At 37.4% G+C, this 24702-nt stretch overlaps 4 protein-coding genes across 4 annotated transcripts; 2 read left to right on the top strand and 2 right to left on the bottom strand.

Moving 5' to 3' along the window:
• The first annotated feature begins 349 nt into the window (after positions 1-349).
• Positions 350-844, top strand: LOC128745659 (prostatic spermine-binding protein-like). The gene has a single exon (XM_053842737.1). The coding sequence runs from the start codon at positions 350-352 to the stop codon at positions 842-844; it is 495 nt and encodes a 164-aa protein (XP_053698712.1).
• A 2874-nt stretch (positions 845-3718) lies between these two features.
• Positions 3719-5076, bottom strand: LOC128741370 (26S proteasome non-ATPase regulatory subunit 6). Its single transcript, XM_053837157.1, has 2 exons — positions 5048-5076; positions 3719-4983 (listed from the first exon to the last, which is right to left on the bottom strand). The coding sequence occupies exon 2, from the start codon at positions 4939-4941 to the stop codon at positions 3772-3774; it is 1170 nt and encodes a 389-aa protein (XP_053693132.1). The 5' UTR covers positions 4942-4983; positions 5048-5076; the 3' UTR covers positions 3719-3771.
• A 10800-nt stretch (positions 5077-15876) lies between these two features.
• LOC128743523 (abscission/NoCut checkpoint regulator) lies at positions 15877-17608 on the top strand. The gene is made up of 3 exons (XM_053840159.1): positions 15877-15997; positions 16058-16209; positions 16267-17608. Exons 1-3 carry the CDS (start codon positions 15950-15952, stop codon positions 17045-17047), a joined length of 981 nt encoding a protein of 326 aa, XP_053696134.1. The 5' UTR covers positions 15877-15949; the 3' UTR covers positions 17048-17608.
• On the bottom strand, positions 17481-19537 carry LOC128743429 (nucleolar protein 56). Its single transcript, XM_053840043.1, has 2 exons — positions 19286-19537; positions 17481-19145 (listed from the first exon to the last, which is right to left on the bottom strand). The coding sequence occupies exons 1-2, from the start codon at positions 19286-19288 to the stop codon at positions 17625-17627; spliced, it is 1524 nt and encodes a 507-aa protein (XP_053696018.1). The 5' UTR covers positions 19289-19537; the 3' UTR covers positions 17481-17624.
• Positions 19538-24702: the final 5165 nt, after the last annotated feature.

The raw sequence follows: 24702 nt of genomic DNA, 5'->3' as shown, positions 1-24702 counted from the left end.
ATGATAATGATGGTTGTGATCATGATCTTGTTGGATATGATCATGATCTTGATGGTGATGGTAATGATAATGTTGATGTTAATGATGTTGATGGTAATGATCATCATGCTGGTTGCGATAATGACGCTAACGATCTTAATACTCATGTTGGAATTGATTATGATGGTACTAATTATGATATTGGAAATGATCATGATGATAATGGCAATGATCATGATGATGATAATGGTCATGATGATGATAATGATCATGATCTTGATGGTAACGATTATATTGATGTTAATACGATAATGATGGTAATGATGATGGTAATAATGATAGCAATGATCACGATGATGGTAATGATGCAATGATCACGTTGGTACTGTTTGTGATTGATAGTACTAATTATGGTGATAATAGGGATGATCATGATGATAACGGCGATGATCATGATGATGGTTACGATCATGATGCTGTTGGATATGATCATGATCTTGATAGTAATGATCATGTTGATGTTAATGATGTTGGTGGTTATGATCATCATGCTGATAGTGATCATGATGATGGTAACGATCATGATGATGGTAACGATCATGATAATGAACATGTTGGTATTGATTATGATGGTACTAATTATAGTATTGGAAATGATCATGATGGTAGTGATCATAATATTGACAATGATCATGAAACTGATAGCGATCACGATGATGCTAATAATTATGAATATGGCAATGATCATGGCGATGACAATGATCATCATGATGGTAATGATCATGATAGCAATAATCATGATGATAACAATGATCATGATAGCAAAGCAATGATCATGATGGTAATGTTCATGATCTTATGGTAACGATAATGATGATACAAATGAACATGATGATGGTAATGATCACGATTTTGATGATAACGATTGTGTTGATGCTAATGATAATGATGATGGTAATGATCATAATGGCAATGATCATGATGGTAATGATCATGATAGCAATGATCATCACGATGATGGAAATGATCGTGATCTTAATGGTAAAGAGCATGATATAAATAATCATGATGATGGTAATGATCACGATTGATGATAACGATTATGTTGATGCTAATGATAATGATGATGGTGATTATCATGACGTTTATGATCATGAAGATGATAATGATAATTGTGATGGTAACGATCATAATGATGTTGGTAATGATATGGTACTAATTATGATAAAGGCAATGATCATCATGAGGGTAATGATCATGATAGTAACGTTCATGATGATTCTAATCTTCAATTTGGCAATGATAAGGGTGATGCTAATGATCATGATGACGGTTACGATCATGATTTTAATGGTGATGTCCATGTGGATGCTAATGCGCGATCACGATGATGCTAATGATCATGAATAAGGTAATGATCATGGTGATGAAGACAAAGATCATGCTGATGGTAAGATTATGTTGGTAATGATCACGATTTTGCGGTTCGATATCACTTCGTAAATGGTTATGTGTATAGCTGAGATGTCCATACCCAATATAGGCTCAAGCGTTTAGATAGAAGATTCAGTTGGCTGAAATCTGAAATCTGACTGATGGAAGATTGACGTACGCACCGCGTAATGCGATGAATAGAAATATTTGAAATCCTTTTAGAAATAGAGATATGATTACACATTGTCTGCAATCATAATTCATTTGAACTGTCGGAAATATCTAGCGAATAATTAACGTTAAATAAGTCTCCTATTATATGAAACTTTAATTTGGAAAGAATAGTGGAGAGGGAGATTGTAGGAGATACGATGAGGAATAAAATAAATGAACCAAAAAAATCGAAATTAATTACTTCAGTGTAAACGCGAAATAAAACTTTCAGTTGTTCCCTGCAGCGACAGAATAAAATACGATATGTAAAAAATTGAGACATCGCTTCTAGCATGCAACGGATGAAAAGAGAGGAGAGAATCTGATGATTGGCAAATAATGCTCACGCACACTCGAGAGCTGAAAATTCGAAGGAGACAATTGACGCACCAACGTGTAGCATTCAGTTTTTGGAGTAGTTTCATAGAGGACAGATTAAAAAAGTATAGATGCCCGCATGGATACTACAACTTTAAATCTCGCATGTGCATAATATTTTTAGATATAAATTATCAAATTATGGCTGATTGTGTAGTACCGTTACCATTATATTAAATTTATAAAAAAAATGTGATTTTCATTTTCGTGGTACTGGCTTTACAAGAAAATTTTCGAATATCTAGGTTAGTCTCATACTTATATCTCAAGCCTCTATAGTCTATACACTTTTTTACGATTTTCGAATTATTGCGGGTTCTTATGACAATTTTGCAGTTAACACGGTTTTTATGACCATTTTTGAATTAACGCGGTTCGTTTACATCATCGAATTGACGCGGTTTTTTTTTGCGATTTTCGAATTTGAGCGGTTTTTCGACGACTTTGAATCAACACGGTCTATTTTGTGACGATTTTTGAATTAACGCGGTTTGTTTTTACAACGTATTTTGTATTACGGATTTTTGTAAATATTATAGGACAAGAGTGAACAGAATCATCACACTATGGGAAATGAATGATGCGCGGTAAGAAGGTTAAAATAGTACTGCGCATATAAAAAATCAAGAAAGCGAAGGCAAGAAGTCAGACACGGACAAAAAAGGAGACGACTGATTACGATGACTGTGACATGACAATTCACCGACAAAAATCTCGAGCTTAACTCAGGCAAATTAAGTCCTCTTGGTCCGAGGAACGGCGTTCAATTGACCCGCTATCGTTAGTTCGGCTGGCTTAGTTTGTATGGTTAACTCGCGAGTCGGGCCGAGAACCAATTAGCAATACGCCGCAGCCAATCAACTCGCTAAAAAAAACGTTACAGAGGTTTTTAATAATTTCTTCTAGCAAAGACGACATTCGAATGATAAGCGATGCCACAGTAGAGAAAGAAGAGTCACACGCTGGAAAGGTTTTACTGCGATCTTGGTACGAGAGAAACAAACATATTTTTCCTGCATCTCGTTGGGAACCGTACGATCCAACAAAGACCTACGATAAATATACGATTAAAGATAAATGTAAAAAGTAAATTCTATTTCAAAAAAGGCTTGAATTTAATAAAATTATACTCTGGTTAGGCCCGCCAGTTTTTGGTGTGTCCTCCCAAATTACGTTTTTGTAGTCAATAATTATTGTTTAGTTATAAATTTCTTCGTGATCTATAATAGTCATTGTCGTACTTAGGCTGGGGTATGCCGGGGTGCGTGTCCCACCTATGTAAAATTTTATGGGTCACGTAGAGTGTCAATTTGGTCTGTCTTTCGAGTCGAGTGTCAATTTTGAGGGGTCTATTTTTAGTATTACGTCACACGCGACACGATTTTGTCGAGTAGTCCGCTAAAAAGCTAGTAAGTCAGTCAGCAAATAACGCCTGAGCTTGCTAATTTTGGTCGTGCTTGTGCACGAACCATTGCATTGAACCGCTGTGCGTTCTTCGCGCACTCGGCTCAGTCACTGTAAAAATAATGCCTACACTTTTTCAAAAACTAATGATGACAGCCATGTAGAATGATGCGCACTTCTACGTGATATTGAATCTAATAGGGTGTTATAAAGTTGTTCTTCAATTTGTTTTCCCCGCTGTCGGGTTTTTGTTTCGCTTAATCCGAGTTTCGTAAAATTTCTCAACTAAATGCATGTAACAAAAATGACGCCTGTCTTCAATGATAGATTTATTTGCAAGAGAAAAAATACATTTTGCGAGATTTAAATGTTGATGACGCGACTAAGTTTTTGTACGCGGTTAAGCAGAATGTCACCTTGCTTAATCGTAGCTTGATATTGCCAATTTTTATTATCTGGTCTATTGGTTTCAACGATTCCCCCAACACGATCCACCTTACAGTGTAGTCGTCCTGCAGCGATGAATCTCGACAGCTCGGCATCGATGTAATCTACGTTAACGCCGAATGCATTGGCCATATACTGCAGTGTAAGCGAACGGTACGATTCAAGAAGCTGAGTATACGCGAGAATTCTCATCTCACGAACATAGAAACGGTAATGAGGATGAAAGAGAACATCCTTACGAAGAACTGTTTCAACTAGCGCAAGGTTCTTGAAAAAGTCAGCATAGTGACAGTTATACAAGGAAAACAAATATTCTTTGACATCGGGCAGTTGGTGTAAAACCTCTTGAATTTCTGCTCCTTTTACGACTTTATCTCTCAATTCGTTTCTAGGCAGACTAATCATTGAAACATAAACCGTGTAGCGCACAAAAGAAGCGTAATCCATTAGCTCGTAGCTGGTGAACGTACTAACAGTATCCAAGAAGAAGTTTGCAGCTGCTTTGAAGTCACGTATTGCTACACAATAAGCTCCCTGATAAACCTTAAGACGATTTCGTCGATCCCAGTCTCCACCTTCTTCTATTAAAGTTTTTGCCTTTTCGATATTTCTAGTAATCAAGTCATGGTCTAGATAGAACAATCCAATGCGAATATTGTGGAAAACAATATCCAATCGATGACCAAGAGACACTGTTTTGGCATAAGTTTTTCTAAAAGCAGAAATTGCGCCTTCTTTGTCCCCGATTCGGCAAAGATACTCTGATTTCTTCAAGTTGGCCTCTCTCACTTCCATTTCTCCCAAATTTTTTTCGGCATCATCTATAACGGCGTCCAATTCTTCTAGTTTCTTGCGATTTACTTCTTTCATTTCGTTGAGCAGTTGGTGGTCTAGGGTCCATCCTAAGTCTTTGCAGACTTCCTCATACCATGGACCCATATGGTCTTCCTTTATCGCAGAAAGCAATTTATCCGCCAAAGATTTATCTGGATTGTATTCCGGCAAACTTAGCAAAAACTTTATTTGCGATAGCTCTAGATTGGGATTCTTCTCCAATCCCTGCTCTTCGAGATTTTCGATTGGCATTTTGAGCTGGTTGCGTTTAAATGTAAATTGAGATACCTTCAACTAGAGGAAGTTTATATTAAGTACATAAAATCACCGAATATAGCTCGGAACATTTAAAACTTACCACTTGCGTTTAAAAATTTATTCGAAATAAGCATTGTCATTGGCATTGGCAGAGGTGTCAGATATTTTTTAAATTACGTGGAACTGCTCGAAAATCTACACGCTAAATCTGAACGTTACTTAAATATTTTAATTAATAAATGCATGCACAGATGAAGATAGAATTAACAAAAGGGCGAATGTCGCAAGCGTAAACAAACCGAGTGAGGGTTGATTTCCCTATGCTGGTCCAGCAAAAAGTAACTCTCATCCGGTTTGTTTACATTTGTGACATTCGCCCTTTTGTTAATTCTATCTAGAGACAATCCCAAGGGGTTTCCAACAGCAATGATTATTACGCACCTTTGAAAAAAGTTACTGTTGATTACTTTACTGATTACCTCTGATTACCGGCAATCAATCTCTTATGACTAGGAGCCGCTCAAATGTTACATAACGCAGAAAACGCCATTTTTACAAGCCCCCCACCTCCTTGTAACAATTTGTAACAATCCTTCCTTACACCCCCACCCATACCCGTAACGCGCAACTTTTACAGCTGAATGTATGCTCGATCGTTTTGCCGATGATTGCGACACAGTAACTTAATGCGATTTATGTTTTAATTTTTTTGATCACCGTATATTTATGTTGTGGCTTTCGGGTTGATGTTTCTCGGTGAAAATTCAAATTTATAATTTCTTTAAACTACGTTTCGGCTTACTGTTTTTACTCAGCCATCATCAGATTCTTAAATAAAACAATTTTCATTACACACGTTTAAACAAAATGCAAATCTTACGTACAAACAATATTTATAGTCAATTAAAAACACTAAACTTTTGTTGTCCGCTGTTTCTTCTATGACGACGCTGTTCGCGTCGTGTGCGGTTCTCTTCTGTTTTGTTCGAATCTTCTTAGTTTGTTCAGGGCGCCGTCGTATACATTGGAGAAGCTTAGTGCGTCCCGCTGCAAGTTTACTGTTTTCCCCTCGTGTAGTTTTATGTGTAGTGTTTCCGTGTTCAGTCGTTTAGCTTCGTTGCTCTCTCTCTCTAAGATGATGGTCTCCGAGAATTTGAAAGCATGGTCGTGTTCTACCGCATGTTGTGTGAGTCCGCTCATCGATGATTTCGTTCGGATTGAGTTCTGATGCTGTTGCAGACGTTTCTCCAGTGTCTGCGATGTTTGACCGATGTACACTTTATCATTACAACCACCACAGGGTACACTATACACCACGTTGGTTTGTTGCATTTTTGAAATTTTATCTTTCAGCTTTGAGAAAATAGTGTCTTTTATTTTATTGCAAGGTCTATGTGCAACCGTTACGTCATGTTTGTGCAGTACCTTGGCTACTTTCTCACTCATGCATGGGATGTACGGGAGCGATATGTATTTTTTAGGCTGTTCTTCGTTGTTGGCATTTTGTAGCGTGTTGTATAGTAAGTGTACTCTGTTGGTGAGTGTACGATTTATCAGCTGATCCGGATAGTTGTTTTTTCGTAGTGTGCTTTTAGCAGCCAATATGCTCTCGTGTCTCTTTTCTGGATCAGTCAGCTTCAGAGCGCGATCGAAAAGTGCTGTCACTGTATTGACTTTGTGCGTGTGGGGGCTTTCTGAGTAGAAATCGAGATATCCATCCTTCTGTTTGGGATGCCATGTTTTCCCTATTTGATTATTTTTCCTTGTTAGGGTTAAATCTAAAAATCTTATGCACGAGTTTACTTCTTTTTCTACCGTGAATCGTATAGTATCGTGGAACTTATTGAATTCGTTAAGGACGATATTTATCTCTTCCTCCTTTCCGATCAAAAAACAATCGTCCACATAGCGCCTATAAAATTCAATCGGGATGTTGTTTTCATTCAATGTCCTTAATGTAGCTTTTTCTAATTTTTCCATTATGATGTTTGCAACCACTGGAGAGAGAGGCGATCCCATAGGTACCCCCTGGACTTGAGAAAAACTTGTTGTTGTATTTGAAGAATGATGCATCTAACACTGTTTTCATAGCTGTTTTGAAGCTGTCTCACGGGATGGATGTGTGGTTTCGCAGATCATTCCATTTTTCTTAATGCGATTTAGCTGACAAATGTCGATTAATTAGTTTGTGGGTAATTTTGTATATATTTTCTAAGCAGTTTATTTTTTCGATATCTTTGTTTATGCTACGCGTAACATTATCGCTCAAAGCCCCCTCCGCCCAGAAAAAGCTTAACAATTTGTAATAGAAATTGAGCATACCCTCACCCTCTGCTGCGTTATGTAATATTTGAACGGTACCTTACTATAAATTAATTATGATTATCAATTATTATCAATTTCCCACCCTTTCGTACGCGATGAATTAAAACCGTCGCGGGCGAAACCGTCGCCAGAATCGTCGCGGGGGCAAATATCGTTTATTTTGTCAAGTAAATCAATCCACCTTTTCGCGTGCTTAATGGCGGCTGGTGGGCACAACTTTTGGAAAATGTTTAAATGCTTTTGGCAACTTTGCTAACGCACGCTTGACAGTTTTACAAGGGGGAAAATGTCAACTTGACGTGAGCAGAGTTGCCAAAAGCTAGAGTGACTATATACAGAGTGGCGACAATGTCAAAATTGGAATGATAATTATCTGTCAGTGTCATTCCAATCGAGCAGACAACCTATCCAACGCGTATGCAGGAAAGAGAAAGAAAAACCTAGGATAAACCGCATTGCATATACATTTGGGATGACTTGGCGCCACTCTGTATATAGTCACTCTACCAAAAGCATGTTATTTTTTCCAAAAGTTGTGCCCACTAGCCGTGAAACCCTATAAATGTATATCTTTATAGGGCTTTAACTAGCCGCCATTAGGCACGTGAAAAGGTGCTAGACAAGCATAATATATACTTATAACTTACTTACAGCCAAGCAAATTCTCTCTGCGACGATTTCAAGCTATCAAAAAAGTGAACAGCGCGTTTTGTTACCAAAGAAACGGACAATATTGCTTAAGATTATCATCAAGCCCATGGCAGACAACCATGTTCTCGCCGCCAACATCTCGTGTGTGCGAAAATGAGATAGCAATTCAGCACTGCGTTTCACTCAACTGCCAGCAGTCTGATTTGGGCCCGCTGTCAAATTTTGAGCCCCGGACATGCTGTCGCTGACGTTTACTGCAGCTCGATATAGAGATGTCGATGGGGTGATTATCATTGATTACTATTGCCCTTTGCATTGAAAGTTGGATTTTGAGCACACTTGTTCAGTCACACATTTTGTAGGTGAGAAAAGTTGCCAAATTTTCGTGGCTAAAACCCATGAATCTTGGTTGATTCCTATTTGAATTCTAATGCTTACGTAGAGTTGTTATCGACGCTACGAATAATATAAAAAAAGATTCTAGATACATAATTCCGCGCATAATTCATTATTTGAATAAATATGCGGCATATATGAAATAAATGAAAAATTAAATACTATTTGCTTTTCCTACAATTGGTACTGGCGCCACTGCTAAATCAAATGTCAGCTCAGATGGGAGAGTTGTAATGATGGGAAATGCCGATCAAAATCTATAACGATTATTGATAAAGTTTTCTTATCGTTAATAATTAATAACGATAATATGACAGTATAAGCAAAAATACGTAAGAAATAGAACAAAAATGTTAAAATAATAACAAGCCAAGAAGAAGATTTCATTTTCAATCCTCCAAATTTCGATACTTTTCCGTGACGATAAAGTTTGATGATATTATCGATATAAGATTACTAGTGATATTATCAGTAGCACACTTTTCATCACAGTTTTGAAGGTTGCACTTTATAACTGTGCAGTCCAATTGAGTGCGAAGAGCGCAATATACTGATTACCCTTGATTACCTAATTAATTCGTAAATGATTACTAAAGTAATCTCTGATTACTACGCACTTATACGCCTTACTGGAAACCCCTTGGATAATCCGAAGGGGCCGTCATTACAATGCTTCAAAGCAGAGCTGCCATAAATACAGATATTTCAAGAGCAACATTTCAATAGGGCCCAAGTGCAAAATATAAAAAAACTGGTTTTTTGGTTATATTTAAAGCTTTTTTAGGTATCTATAGTAATACCAAACATCATAGCGATTTGAAAACTTTATGAGTCTTAAAAATCAAATTTGAAAAAGCCTTATGTGAAAGCTGGCAACAAAGTTTTCATTTTGTGCTTTGGCCCTTCTGCATGAAAAAGCCTATACGCAGTTTGTGTTTTGTTTTGCATTCGGCCCTATTTTTGTTGTGGGATTTCTGCTGCTTGCTGCTGCCGCGAAGATGATCCCGCCGTACAATTGCGCGAGAGACTCGACGGACGACCGAAAAAAACAATACGATGCTACCTGCATAAATAACACGATCATTCACAGACACGACATGTTTAGTATTTAAGCCTGCGCGGCAACAAAAATTTAAGTTACTTTTCGGCTTACACGAAAAAAGCTATTTCGCTGTATATATATATATCACCTGTGGAGGAACCGGACAGAGTTCGTTAGCAGTGTTGCCACATGTACAGATTTATCTGGAAAAGTACAGATTTTTTCGAATTTTTTGATACAGATTCTGTACGGTACAGATTACAGATTTTTGCCAAAAAGTACAGATAGGTACAGATTTTTATGAGTGTTAAAAACTCATACTTTTTTCTCAGTGCTGTTTCTTGAAATCAATAGAGAAGCAATTCTTAGTATGAATTAAAACAAAACAAAACGTATTTATGTCTAAGTTTAGCAGAGATATGTTCAAACATTATGAAACAAATAAATGATTTGATACTCGTGTATTTTTAATGCTAGCAAGCCAAATTTTTCTATGCAATAAATATTTTTAATGGTACAGATTTTGGTACAGATTTTTGGAAGAAAAAGTACAGTTAAAAAAGATTTTTGTCCCTTCCAGTACAGATGAATATGTGGCAACACTGTTCGTTAGTTGCGCGCCCGAGACATTTACTATCGCTGAACTGCCAAGGCGTGATGCACTTGCACGCTGTGGTGAGTTAGAAATGCTAAATGAATGAACTGCTGCTGCTTCACACTACCAATAGCGACTGCCGCACTGCCGCACCTCACGGGTAACACGTTCCGCTTCACAAACCTGTTCAACGGTGGCAGATTTGCCGATGAAATTAAACCCCAACTTTTCTAGTAGAAATAATAAAGCTGATCGGGTCCCAGTTACGAATTTTTAACCTTTTCTAGCCATTGCGCTTCAAAACAACGTGATAAAAAAAGGCCAAACGCGAAACGCTGTCTAAAAATCGGCCCAACACCAAAATCATATCACCACTGACAGTAAATAAAAGCCTCATGTCAAAGGCCCCATCAACAATTGATAATCAAAACAGCCTTATGAAAAAGTCGTATTACCGAATGATCTCTGAAAACGGCCAAACGCATATTTTTGCAAATTACAAAGTAAATCAATGTTTTTTCTGCTAGTTGTTGCATTACACATTAAACTATTATGTTTTTGCATCATAATGTGACATTCAATTCTAAGCAACACTGTTTATATCAAATAAGGAGTTAAAAAATGATGCTCAAGTTTCAACATCGATTTTCTCGAAACTGTCAGTTTTGACTTCGGCCTATTTGAAATGTTGCTCTTGATTTGAAGATAGAACCACAGACAAACAGACGAGACACTCGCGTTAATTCCATCGTCCATTCAAAAACCACTTATTTTTCAAAAAAGCATGTTTCGCAACATGGCCATACCGCGGCGCTCGAGTGTTGCTTTGAGTTTCCAGTATAAAACCTTGCAAATGTAAAAAAACCTACGGTATGAAACCCTGCAAATGCAAGCTACTCCGCAACATGCATAACAGAGGGCGCTAGTGTGCAAGCAAAATGTGTATAGGACGATGGTTTTTGAAGAATTTTTTTGAAGAAGTGTCATGTCAGTTCGTTAGTGATAGAACCAACAAAAGGCGAATGTCGCAAGCGTAAGCAAACTGAGTGAAAGTTGATTTTCCTATGCTGCTCCAGCAAAATATTATAATGGATCATTGGAAAAGCTAAAAAATTTCACAGATGCTCTCCAGCATAGACATGTTCTGTCAAACACATCGACGAACGTCTATGAGCGACTGTCAAACTGCCTTGCAATCTGATTGGTCCACCTAAAAAGACTGGTTCAAATTAGCCGTTATCAACCGTCTACAACAATGGAACGGCAAGAAATTATGACATGTCATCTGTATCAGCCTTAACGGGAAACTAGCAGTCATTAGCTTTTCGTCGAAGAGTCCAATTTCGGAAGCAGTTTTTGGAGCCAAAAGCGGGATTATGTTTATAAAAAAGTAAATACTACATTGTTCTTACCAATCTGAATACAGCGAATATATTTTCATGAAAAGAATTTTTGTTACGAACAAAAAAACTGCTTTTGATATTGGCAGAATCGATGACGACTAATTTCACCTTAAAGTTTACTTCTCGGATTTTTTTCTTCGGCTTGATCAGTTCCAAATTTATCCATGCACAAATATCTGTATTTGTGGCAGCTCTGCTTCAAAGAAAAAAGTCTTAAATGAAGTAATTTGCGGTTTCGTCACTAACAAGAATGACATTAGCTGCAGATCGTTTCTGTAGAAATGAGAGGGGAGCAAAGGATGGAGGAGGAGATCCGGGAGTTTGAAATTTCTCGCATAACTTTTCAAAAGGACCTAAGTAACAATGAGAGATTCTCTTTGTGCCTCTTCTCTTTCGCTTTTCACGGCGGTGCGAATGCACTTTAAAACATCTGCCTTACATAAATCTGTTGCTGGTGCTACCAGCTAACTAATCGTCAAGAAAACTTTTGTTGAAATGCATTATTGTTTTCGTAATAATCGAAAGAGAGGGAGACCAAAGAGAGTCTCTCAATGTTACTTAGGTCCTTTTGAAAAGTTTCGCGAGATTTGATATATTGTTCAGGGTTTTGCGTGAGAAAAAAAGAAAGGGAAGTATTTTTGCTTTTGTCAACACTCACGCGTTGACAGTTTCGAGATTTCCTGTCATCAGCAAACAGTCATCAGCTCTGTCAGCTTTTCCCCAAAATGAGGCGTGTGGGTCAATGTGATATATACAGGTGTGGCAATGTTGGTTAAGTGGTGTTAGTGCAATGAAGAAATTTCATCATGGTGTGGGTGGAATCGTAAATCGACCAATCACGATGAAGCGTGACTTCAAACTCCAAAACAAACCCCATTGCCCAACGCGTTTGTTTTTGTAGTTTGACGTCGTTTTCTGGTTTTTCGCTACTAATACCATCAAACGTCTTCATCTGTCACACCTTTTTAAACCTCATTGAGTGTGGGTGCTTGAGCTGTCAGAAAGCTCTATCGACCTTTTCACGTGCGTAATGGCGGCTAGTGGGCACAACTTTCGGAAAACGTTAACAGGACTTTGGTAACTTTATTCACGTCAAGTTGATATTTCCAGCCTTGATTGTTGTTGTAGAACTTTCAAGCGCACGTGAGCGGGGTTCTCGAAAGCAAATAAACGTTGTCGAAAAGTGTACCCACTAGCCGCCATTAAGCACGCGAAAAGGTGGATAAGTCTATATCAGCGGGGTGGTGTGGCTGTCAAACTACATACATTGTACATGTCCCACTCATTTTTTTCTGGTGGCTACTTAAAGGTTTATTCATTTTGAGATTACTGATACCACAGATAAACAGACGAGACACTCGCGATAATTCCATCGTCCAATCAAAAACCACTCATTTTTAAAAAAAAGCATGTTTCGCAACATGGCCACACCGCGGCGTGCAAGTGTTGCATTGAGTTTTCAGTATAAAACCTTTCAAATGTGCAAAACCCTGCAAATGCAAGCTACTCCGCAACATGCATAACAGAGGGTGCTAGCGTGCAAGCAAAATGTGCAGGACGATGGTTTTTAAAGGATTTTCTTCTAAGTGTCATGTCAGTTCGTCAGTGCTGATACTAATTAGAAAGCAGTTAAACACAGCCTTTTAGCTATAATTTAACTAATATTAGCTGTTATTTTCGGTATACTGCCTGGTTCCAAATTGTCGCCGTCCATGGATGTTTAGTTCGCAAAATTTTGACAATTTCCAAGGGGTCGGACACTCAGCACATTGTACCGCGGCACTTCAGATATATCAAGCGGCACACCTCTAAAGCCTTATAAAAATAACATTTATAGGGCTTTACACACCTCCGGTTCAATTTTACATATGAAATGGGAGCACTGCCAGTTGTCAAAATCATCTAGTACGGTTGCCAGATCTATCAGATTATAACGAATTTAACAAATCTTGCAGTTCGGTACATTCGGTACAGCATCGGCACAGTTCGGCTCGTTTCAAGTATAGTTACTACACAGAGAACAGACATTCATCTTGCGCTCGTAACGTGTGTAAAAAGCTTAGCCACCATTTTGAAAGTAAGTGGTAATGCTCCCGTTACGTGGCGCTCACATCACTAACATAATAGGCTTTGGTTGTTAATGTTTGTCAACGATTTGATTTGAGCTTTCGTCGTATTTTCACCAAAGCTTTTAACAGTTGCTACAGCAACTAACGTATTGTTTACCCAATCTACCGAACTCAAAATAAAGGTAAACATCATTCATCAAAAATAGTGATTATTGAATAATTCGTTTTTAATTCTTCGGAGAAACTGTTTATCTGTATCGGATTGCGAACGTACCAGATGGGGGTAACGGAATTGCTTGCAGATAACTTTCGCCAATTGAAATTAAAACGAACTTCATGGCGATAAGGGTGATTTTGATTATAAATTCGATGTTACGAGTCATTGGCATATAGGTCGAGAATATACCACAATTTTAGTGGTCGCCACCTCTGAGGTCAATGAATCACAGCCAAACGCTTCTCCTACGGTGGACTTCGATGAAGTAGTAGTACGGATTTCCCGGTGCTCAAAGATGAAAAATCCATAGCTAGTACCGCTGCGGTGAGGTCATGCTGGTATAACGATGAAATGGCACGATTCAATGTGGAAAAACTTTAAATACGATACCTGTTTGGCCATACTAATCCAAAATAACAGAAAAATTTAAAATGCGCTTTGGTTTTTGTTTTCAATGATTAGCCGTGTTCGGCAAATAACAAACAAAATCTCCCCGTTGCTACGGTTGCTACAGTAACTGATATTGGAGTTGCCAGTGTTGTTATGACAAGCATATATAATAAATTTGGCAACGAGGATGTTGGACAACTGGTGCACTATAAGAGAGATGTCGCTAGTGTCTTGTTTAAAAGCTTTACACACCTTTTGCGAAATATTTTATATGAACATAATTGTCTGTTCTCTGTGGTTACTATATATATAGTTCGGCGGATAGAAAATCGGGAGCCAAATAAACGTCAAAAGCGGAGCCAAAAGCTTTTCAAAATCCAAAATGCAGGAGTAATGTTAAAAAAACACACTTTATTTTCATAGAACTAGTCATTTTCAACACCCGCCAGTGATTATTTTTCGTAAAAACCTGCACATTTCACCATAATTTCAAATTTAATTTCATAAATCAGGGATGCCAATTCGCCTGGTTTTCTATCCGCCGAACTATATATATAGTAACTATAGTTTCAACACAGAGAACAGACTACCAGGTAATTGACAAAAAGTGTGTAAAGGGTTTTTATGTAATATACAAGTAATCCTTCAATAGAGCACCCCTCGAGCAGTAAGTGGCAAACTAAATCTTGATGTCGCTGCCGTCGCTGCTATGTAACTCCAGCACAAAGAAATATTGATAAAGGTACATGGATATTTTTTGATGCGTTTGGCAAACTATTTCTGGAGGGCGCTACCGACAGATTTTACACACAAAAAATCGATTACTTCCTTCGAGCCTGTTAATCTGTTCTCTGTGGTTTCAAGTCGCCTAACATAGAGTGACTACACGGAGAATAAAAATGTAGTTTCAACCATAATTATGGTTGTTTTACGCACAAACAAAAGTTTCGTTTTGTTTCAAACTAAAATGTATGATTGAAATGAAAATATTTATTGCTATATCAATGTTAACTTCAAATTTAAAAATACTTTACATTTAATTCAAAACTGTTATTTTCTTGATTCAAACAGAATCTCGTTTTGAAACAACAATATTTTCAGGTTGTTATAAAAATATTTTATTAAGGCTTAAAGCAACAATCATTTTGTTTGAAACAAACTGGAGCTTTTTCGCTCCGTGTATATACAGAGTGGCGACAAGTCATCCCAAATGTATGCAATGCGGTTTTTCCAATGTTTTTCTTTCTCTTTCCTGCATACGCGTTGGATAGGCCGTCTGCTCGATTGGAATGACACTGACAGATAATTATCATTCCAATTTTGACATTGTCGCCACTCTGTATATAGTCACTCTAGCCTAACATAAAAACGGCCGTGCCGAGTGACCGACCCCTTGACAATTTCACATCTTCAAATAATTTCTCGATTAATGTCTCCTTCTTCCACACCCTTTTAAACCAATGTGATACATACAGGTGTGGCAATGTTGGTTAAGTGGTGTTAGTGCAATGAAGAAATTTAATCATGGTGTGGGTGGAATCATAAATCGACCAATCACGATGAAGCGTGACGTCAAACTCCAAAAACAAACCCCATTGTCCGACGCGGTTTGTTTTTGTAGTTTGACGTCGTTTTCTGATTTTTCGCTACTAATACCGTCAAGCGTGTTCATCTGCCACACCTTTCTAAACCTCATTGCTTTTAAACCACATTGGAACTTGACTGACAGCCATTCGTCCACTTTACATTTATAGGGCTTTACTGTTCCCTGACCGACCCTGACTGATGCCCTGCCAGTCAACGACAATAAATTAAAAACGTCGTGATCGTGATTAAAAACAAAACGTATAATGATTCATCCAGATATTTTCTCATTACGTTAAATTTGGAGCAGGATTAATATAAATAATTTCCATGGCTTGCAATGGCTGTACAAAACAGTTTGGTTTGCTAATGAAAGAGGTAATTATATTTAAAAAAGTTAATTGACCAAAAAAAATAATGCAATTTACCTACTTGCAGCATGGATGTCCTGTTTGTAAATTTTCATTTTGTAAAAAGTGCTTGCGGTTCTCTATAAAACAAGATGGTAAGAACAAAAATGTATGCCTCCGATGTTACGATTCTTATAACACAGGGAAACGTCCAAACCAAAACCTCGAAAAGCAAAAAACGTAAATACAGTTATAAAGTAAAACAATCGCACAGAACCCAAAATTTTGTTTTTTTAGGGACCTCTCTATTTTAGATAAACCTATGGAGAGTACAGGAAGGGATGTAATTTTGGAGCCAACGCAAAATCCATCTGTTTCTATGAATTCCGTTTTAAACGCGGACAGTCAGATTATGCAAAGACTAGCAGCGCTTAAACAGGAGGACATCGACAATGACACTTCAAAAGAATCATCGCTCAGTTATTCAGATATTGAGAAACGTCTTGCCGCGTTAAAGGGGATGGAATATAAAGACTACACAGAGTCAAATAAAAAACTTCTGGCACGAGACAATAGGACCCAGGGGGAACAAATAGAGGATCTGATGAAACAATTCACAAAAGAACAGCAGATCCACGATGCCATTAGTGACTATCAGTTGGCTGGAATTGAGGAGATCGAAAAAAGGTTAGCTGTGCTTAAAGGCAGTACGGAAAATAATACGGCAAAAGATACCCCGTCAGTAGAACTACAAAGTTATGACGAGGAAAATGAAGACGAAATTGCAAGCAAATTGACTGCCCAATTTTTGGAAGAGGCTGCAATCGATGCTAAGAACGCCCCAAAAGACAATCAAGATGAGTTGAATAACATTGATATACCTACTCTGGTGGATCCGTCAGAGTTGGAGGAGTTACCGTGGTGTACAATCTGTAATGAGGATGCAAAAGTTCGTTGTGTTAGCTGTGACGGGGATTTATTCTGTGATGGTTGTTTTCGGGAATGCCATGAAGATGATGAGGAATATAGGGTGCATATAACAAAGTCTTACAAGGCTGTTCCGAAAGCGAATAATTAATGGTCTGTTTGTTGGTTTTTAAAGTATGTATAGCTCCCTGAAAGAATAAACGGATTTAACTCTGCTGGGATCACCTGTTTATATAATTTAGTCGTGTTTTAGGTAGCATCGATCTGAGATAGGTTTGTAAAGTACGAAAGAAACAAAGTTAGTAATTATATTGCTAAAGAAGGTACGTTTAAATTAGAATTATTAGCTATTAGAATGCAAAGCAGTACAACTATTCAACAACCAGAAGGGAGTAGTTTGAGAACGGCCAGCCTTTTTTAATTGCAACACACTGTATTATAGCGTAGTATAAAGCAAAGTGTAAACGAAATCGAGGGCCGATGATTCTATTTCATGCCACTATAGACTGCAAAATCACTACGCCAAGGGCAGAACAGGAGTTACACGAGAGTCTAAGAAATTCAAACACATTTACCAAGATACTTGTTTCTAGATTATATTTATTCTTTTAAATTTTAGAAGACATATACGATGGCAGAACATATTCTTACCACTAAATGTAAATGAAAAAAAAAGTCGCATTAAAGGAAACCTCATGCCTAAGGAGTTATACAATCAATATGAGTAACTACACTTCAACTTCCTTATTTTTATTCTTCTTTTTCTTCTTCTTCTTGGGCTCTCTCTCGGTCTCAGCTTCACACTGCTGTATTGTTTCATCGGGTAATCCATTGCCATTTGCGGTTTCGTCTAACGTTTCATCAGCATCTCCATTAGCATCCTTGTTTTCATGTTTACGTTTCTTATTTTTCTTCTTCTTTTTTGCGCTTGGCTGCGACTGGGATTGAACGGCACTGATTTCTGCTGCTGCTTCCATTGCCTCTTTCATGACTTCTAGATTTCTGCGAGGTGTTTCTCCGCTTTCATAAAATTTGAGCCGATCTTCAACTTGTTGTTTTAACGCTTCTCCGAATACGTTGTTTGGACTCTCGGTAAAGCAGTCAATCCTAGATGCAATCGAGCACTTATTGGCCAGAAACCGAGAAATGCGTCCTTTATTTTTGGCGGTTGCTCGCCCAATAAACGTGGAGTTGAACAGTAATCCGTACTTAGGTGTGTTGCTTTTGGTTTTAAGCGCTCTGAACAATGCCTTCTCAGCACCTAGTATTTGCACTGTTGACGCGGGATATTTGGCCAGATTTGTTAAACTGCCAGCCTTTGAAATCAACCTTGCACCAACTTGATCCCCAATTAATGATTGCAAATTTGGAGCCACATTATTCATTTTAGAATGCAGATACTCTGCCAACTGATGCCGGTATTCAGATAATTTAACCACTCTTTTAGCGAACATTTCAATATTTAACAAGTCGATCACTGAGATGTCCATTCCCATTGACATCTTAGAAGCATCAATGATGGCCTGAGCTTTTTCCGAGTCCATTACAACTTCTTCCAGTCCCTCCAAACTCTCCTGGCTTAGCGACTTGCGATCCTTAATGAAATGAGCGACTTTAGCAAATAGATAGTTTTCTGGCACAATTTTCACCAGCTCCGGAAAATGATACGAATACCATTCACGAATTCTCATAGAAAAAGTATTTATATCCTTATCTAACTGATCTAGTAACGCTATCGACTGAATGATCATGTTATCCGAACGATGAACATTGAACTTAACTTTGCAACGTGAATAGCTATGACCGAGACCCAATTGAGCTACACCCGCACTTTTTTCCGAAAACCCTTTGACAAGCTTAGGAAAGTGATGACGTATACCACGCAGAATTTCTGGAACAGCGCCGATATGAGAGCATTGAATTTTTAGCGCTTCAGCTAAAGCTGCTCCCAGCTTGGGATCGGCTACCCCAAGCGTAAATTTATTCTTTTTTGATGCTTTTGGAAGCACACTATCCAAAAAAGATAATAAATCATCTGGGACAAGCCCTTCCGAGATAGCGTTAACATTCTCCAAGGCTGAAACTGCGGTTTTAAACGGGGAAAAGCCCACTAACTTAACAAGTGCATTAAAACGTGATAAATCAGTTACACTTTGCTCTACCTGTGGCAATAGCATCGATATTTCTTCGAACTCATTTACGCTGAAAACCGCGTAGCCAGCTGCGTGTTCATACAAAGCATACAACGCCTGAAAAAAGTTGAGGTTAGAACGTAGTACTTTTCTTTAATCATTTTTCCATAGCTTGCAAGGATTTTATGGTTTTCCTTTGCAAGCATTTGAAATGCTTGTCTGTAATGCGTAAAAATATTAGATACTTTATTACTAACCATTTTATTTTAACCGCAAAGGGCCTCAAAAATAAATTTCCAAAATATCAACAAACACTTCACTATAGTTATGATACTCTGCTACGACAATATTGTCGCTAAGTCAAAAGCTCAATTTGATATATTTACAACTCTTTTACGGAAAACATTCTTTTAGAAACAATATTATTCACTGTTATTCTTGTCAACGCACATTACGAAATGAAAAACCACTCCAATTTCATTCTGTTGTTTTCGGAAATTCGTTTCGTACTACTTTGACGTTTAACCGGAAACCCAGTGTTAAACAAATATGCAAAGGATGCCAGATTTTTTTTTTATATTTTAGGTTTGTTCATGCACTGAAAAAACTGGCTAAATAAATTGTATGTGCACCACATACCACATACCACAAAATTATGCAACTATTTGGAGGTTTTCCGTCAGATCATACCCCTCCTTTTCTTATTTTTTCTAGAAAGTACTCCCAATACTAGTGACAATGGTGCAAGAATATATTTTTTTTCGTTGCCTCTAGAATTTACTATACGATTTTTTAAACAATGCAAGCATGTTGAGTTCCTTTTCACCGAATCACGAATGTTGAGTTTTAAAAAATTCGTTTCGGCTGCACTGTTTATCAAAATTTTCAGATTTTCTGGCAGCATTGCACAACAGATTTTTACATATGTGTATCAGCGGTTGAGTGAAAAGGACAAAACGAATGAAAAGCTAATGATTACCTCCTTTTCCGTTTCGTATGTTACTTGCCACAAGAGTAAAGAGTGGCACAAATGGTTTCGAAGTGGTGAAAACAGAGGACACTGGTACAAAAAGGCATGTAATACATCCGAGAAGTGACGGGTTGAAATAAACCTATTTTAGTTTTTCTTACAGTAGTTAGAAGCTTTAATAAAGAAAGTTTTATATGGGTATCGTTTCTAAGAGTCAAAACCAAACATTTAGTGGAAAAAAAAATTTTTTGACGGAAAACCTCTATAGCTTCCGCACTAAAGAATCATGTTCCAAATCCTTTCATTGTATGTTCAGCTCTTATAAGACCTTTATGTACCAAGAAATATAAAATTTATAAAACCCGCACATATAATTTATTACATGGTCGTAAATAATATTAAAGAACATTACAAATACATTTTAAATGCACATGTGCAGATCACATAGATATTCTCCTGGTGCTAATCACTACAGTTTCATAGGAATAACACATGAGTCATATTCAATGTAAAAACCATGGGTAAAACAAGTATAATCAATATATATAGAATGCCAGTGTCGCTGCAGTGCGCGTGGTAAACATCATACATATTCAGATAATGTATTTACAATATATATGCATATGTGTGTATGCCTGAGGTTCATCAAAAGGGGAATCTCATTGTCAAACTTTGACAACCAGTTTGAAATTTCGAATATGGCTGCCAAGTAATGTGATTGTAAACTTCGCTGGCTGCAAAATTCTGAAAAAATTGGTGCAAAAAGGCACAGTTTTGGGATTCAATAGAGGTTTTCCGTCAGATCATACCCCTTCTTTTCTTATTTTTTCTCGAAAGTACTCCCAATACGAGTGATAATGGTGCAAAAATATATTTTTTTCGTTGACTCTAAAATTTACTACGATTTTTCAAACAATGTAAATTGCAAGAATGGTGAGTTTCTTTTCACCAAATCACGAATGTTGAGTTTTAAAAAATTCGTTTCGGCTGCACTGTTTATTAAAATTTTCAGATTTTCTGGCAGCATTGCACAACAGATATTGACATATGTGTATCAGCGGTTGAGTGAAAAGGACAAAACGAATGAAGCTAATGATTACCTTCTTTTTCGTTTCGTGCGTTGCTTGCCACAAGAGTAAAGAGTGGCATAAATGGTTTCGAAGTGGTGAAAATAGAGGACACTGGTACAAAAAGGCATGTAATACATCCGAGAAGTGACGGGTTGAAATATACGTATTTTAGTTTTTCATTTTTACAGTAGTTAGAGGTTTTAATAAAGAAAGTTTTATATGGGTATAATTTCTAAGAGTCAAAACCGAACATTTAGTGGAAAAAAAAATTTTGACGGAAAACCTCTATTCTTCCGGACGAAAAGAAAATTAGCGTTTAAAAACATTTCACTGGCATGAAAACACAGCGATGCGCGCACTGATGACAGCACCAACCAGCGCACAGATAAAGAACAGATAAATAACAATGAGCAACTTTGACAATAAAGTTCCCGATTCACAGACTTGATACAGATTGTTAGCATCATGTTTACCACAATGAGTCCTGTAGAAAAACAGCGACACTGGCATTCTATATATATTGATTCTATTGTAAAACACTTTCAGATGACCTGATATTCACATCAACTCATCGTGAAAGCCACGTGAATTTCAAATAGAATTACATTTCATAAGAGTTACCCTTTGATTAAACGTGTAAAACCAGTGAAATATTTATAAAAACTTATGTCGAATTTGTTTATTCAATCCGGGTTGAAACTGGATGAATTTTATCTGTCAGATAGGAGCAAATAAACACAAAAAGTTCATCCAGTTTCAATCCGGATTGAATAAACAAATTCGACACTACACCTTAATTTCATGTGGATCGTAACAGGATACGATCTAATGGTAAAACACGTGGATTTGCAGTGCGATAGCAATGAGTACCATGTTGATTGAAGGTTTGTTGGAAAAACATGGTTGTTTAACGTGCTTCCCATATGAAATATTTCATTTGATGTTAAATCGAAGGGAAACGCTTTTGATACCCGAATGATTGACAAATGAAACAAGATTATAATTATTTGGACGTTGAAATTCATGTGTAAGATCTCTTGGTAACGCCGTGTCTATTTTTATCAGTGTAGTATGTCGCTCACTAAATGAAATACCGTGGACCCCCGTTCGTTTGACCGTTTTTAATCTGAACAGTTTTTAATTTGAACCCCGTTGGTTTGCACGATGTGCAAATTAAAAATGGTTCAAATATCATTCTCAATATGGCATCATTTGCCTTCGCAGACAATGCACATAAACGCGATTTGTTTGTACTGATCTAGCGTGTTTAATCCTAGTTTAATCAGTTTCACATTTCGTTTCCCAACGATTACGATAGAAATCCGATCGGAGAATAACATATTCGCTGTTTGCAACTACCAACTAAACGAGACTAAATCAAACCACCAAAACAATAACAAAGAGCAGGGCGGCCAGTTCATACAAGTTTCAGCCGACCCCCAGGCACGTCGCCATTTTTCTGCGACTGAAACTGAAACGTCGAAAACACTGGGCGGGAAATCACTTCATAGAAAATCAATGCGACGGCCATAGGGCTTTTCACACTAACACTACACACAGAAAAATTTCATGGTAAATTCTACCATTTTAGGGGTAAGCTTGACCAGAAAAGTATGGTGGTTTTCAACCGACTGGGAAAACTGGTCTAGACAACATTTTCATGGTTATTTCGACTATAAGCTTGAACAATGGACGCATGGTACGGTTGACCACGCATAGTAGGCATAACTATAATCTGTATACCATAAAATTGTCATCATTACAATGCTTTAGTTATCTTAACCACTTTTTGTATAGTTTTACTGACAAGAAAATAGTCATCTTGGACAAAAAAATAAACGGAACTAGCTGGTTGCAGTGACAATTTTATGGTAAAAATGACTATGTATGGTTGGGACAACTATAATTTAAAACTATACAATTGTCATCATGACAATGGTTTTGTTATCATGACCAGGTTTTGTATGATATTGCTGACAAGAAAATAGTCATCTTAAACACGCAATGAACGGGACGAGTTGTTTGTCGTGACAATTTCGTGGTAAAAATGACGTTATTAACTATTGTTGAAATAACCATGAACGTAGTCATCTCAACTATAAATTTTATAGTTTTTATGATCATTCACGTTATACTTACTCCGAATGAATCAAACGAATCTTTTGCAATAAATGAATGTGGTGCACCTGCAGGTATACTTGCAGAGAAACTTTCAAGTATACTTGCAGATGCACCACATTCAATTATTGCAAAAGATTCATATGATTCTTTCGAAGTAAGCATAATGTGAACGGTAATATATAAATAAATTAGACGGATTTCTCATTATTTCACAATCCAAATAACAAACAATCGGTTATGTCTATACATATATATCGTAGATTACTATAATTTTAACAGGAATTTTACGTACGTTTTTGGTGTGGCTCTGCAGTGTAGGTTTGCTGACTGTGGTTACCTGCATTCCGAGTATAGATTCATCCGCGGCTAAAACCACAATTTGCGATGTTCAGCCTGCAGCAGAGCCGGTCAGATCTGGCATATTTAGCTGGAATATACTGAAGTGAAACCACTGGCTACCTATTAGTTTGAACTGCCTGAACATTAATCGAATGTGGCATAGACTTCACGTTATCCTATTTGGGATGAGAAGCGGTTTTAGACGTGTGCTAAACTAACACATACCAATATTTACCTCAAAGTTGTCGAGCCCGTGTAGCTACTACTCTAAAAATCCTTATCATGATGGCACATCCAATGACGATCATCGGTTATTGGGACTTCGAATAAATTGGAAACATCTCCCGGGGGCATTATGCAGCAGAATCCTGTACGGATGGGAAAATCGATAATCCTGGAAAGAGTTTTCTGGACATATGCCGTATTCTTGACTGCAGACAACACGTCTAACTTAAGCCTATCCATGATGCCAATTAACTACAGGATAAGATTCTCCACCGTGCACCATGCATTGAAAATATTGTTATTTCAACTGTTATAAACGGCAAGCAAAGGTGATCTCCGTCAAGTGATTTAACAATTGGTTTCTGATCAATTTCATCAGAACAGGTTGGTACAACCGACATAATTAGCATTTTATATATGTTCGGTTCTAAGGGAAAGTCTGTCATACGGCAATCTAATCATGCCGGCTGTCTTTCGTTGTCTAATGCAGATAAAGAGTGCAATAGGTCTGAAGCAGGCAACAGTAATTCAACTAGCGGAGCATCCATAAAATCAAACTGCAGGAAATCGTTAATTCCCAGCTGAAATATCATTGTGGTCAAATCGGTACGCTAAATTTTTGGAACCAGCATCGGAAGCGTTTTACGTTCCATTCTAGTTTTTGAGATGAAGACTTTTTGCTCAACAAATCCTGGATTAACAACATAATAAATACCATCGACTGTGAGCGATGTTTTCGTTATGTCCGTTCGTAGTGTGTCAGCAACTTGAATAACAGACGACTGAAATGAACAAAATTGAATAAACATTGAAATACGACAAAAATTAAATACTCACTTCGTTCGTTCGTTGGATATGCCGTAGTTTCGGGGTAGTTTAAAGGCCGGCCGAAATCTTCCGATCAAGTAGGACGTCATAACTGCTGGTAGAAGTAGATTTTACGATTGAA

Source organism: Sabethes cyaneus, chromosome 1, assembly GCF_943734655.1.
Source record: "Sabethes cyaneus chromosome 1, idSabCyanKW18_F2, whole genome shotgun sequence".
In the NCBI taxonomy this organism is placed as follows: domain Eukaryota; kingdom Metazoa; phylum Arthropoda; class Insecta; order Diptera; family Culicidae; genus Sabethes; species Sabethes cyaneus.
The sequence above is the reverse complement of the archived record's forward strand: the minus strand, read 5'-3'. Positions and strand labels throughout refer to the sequence as shown.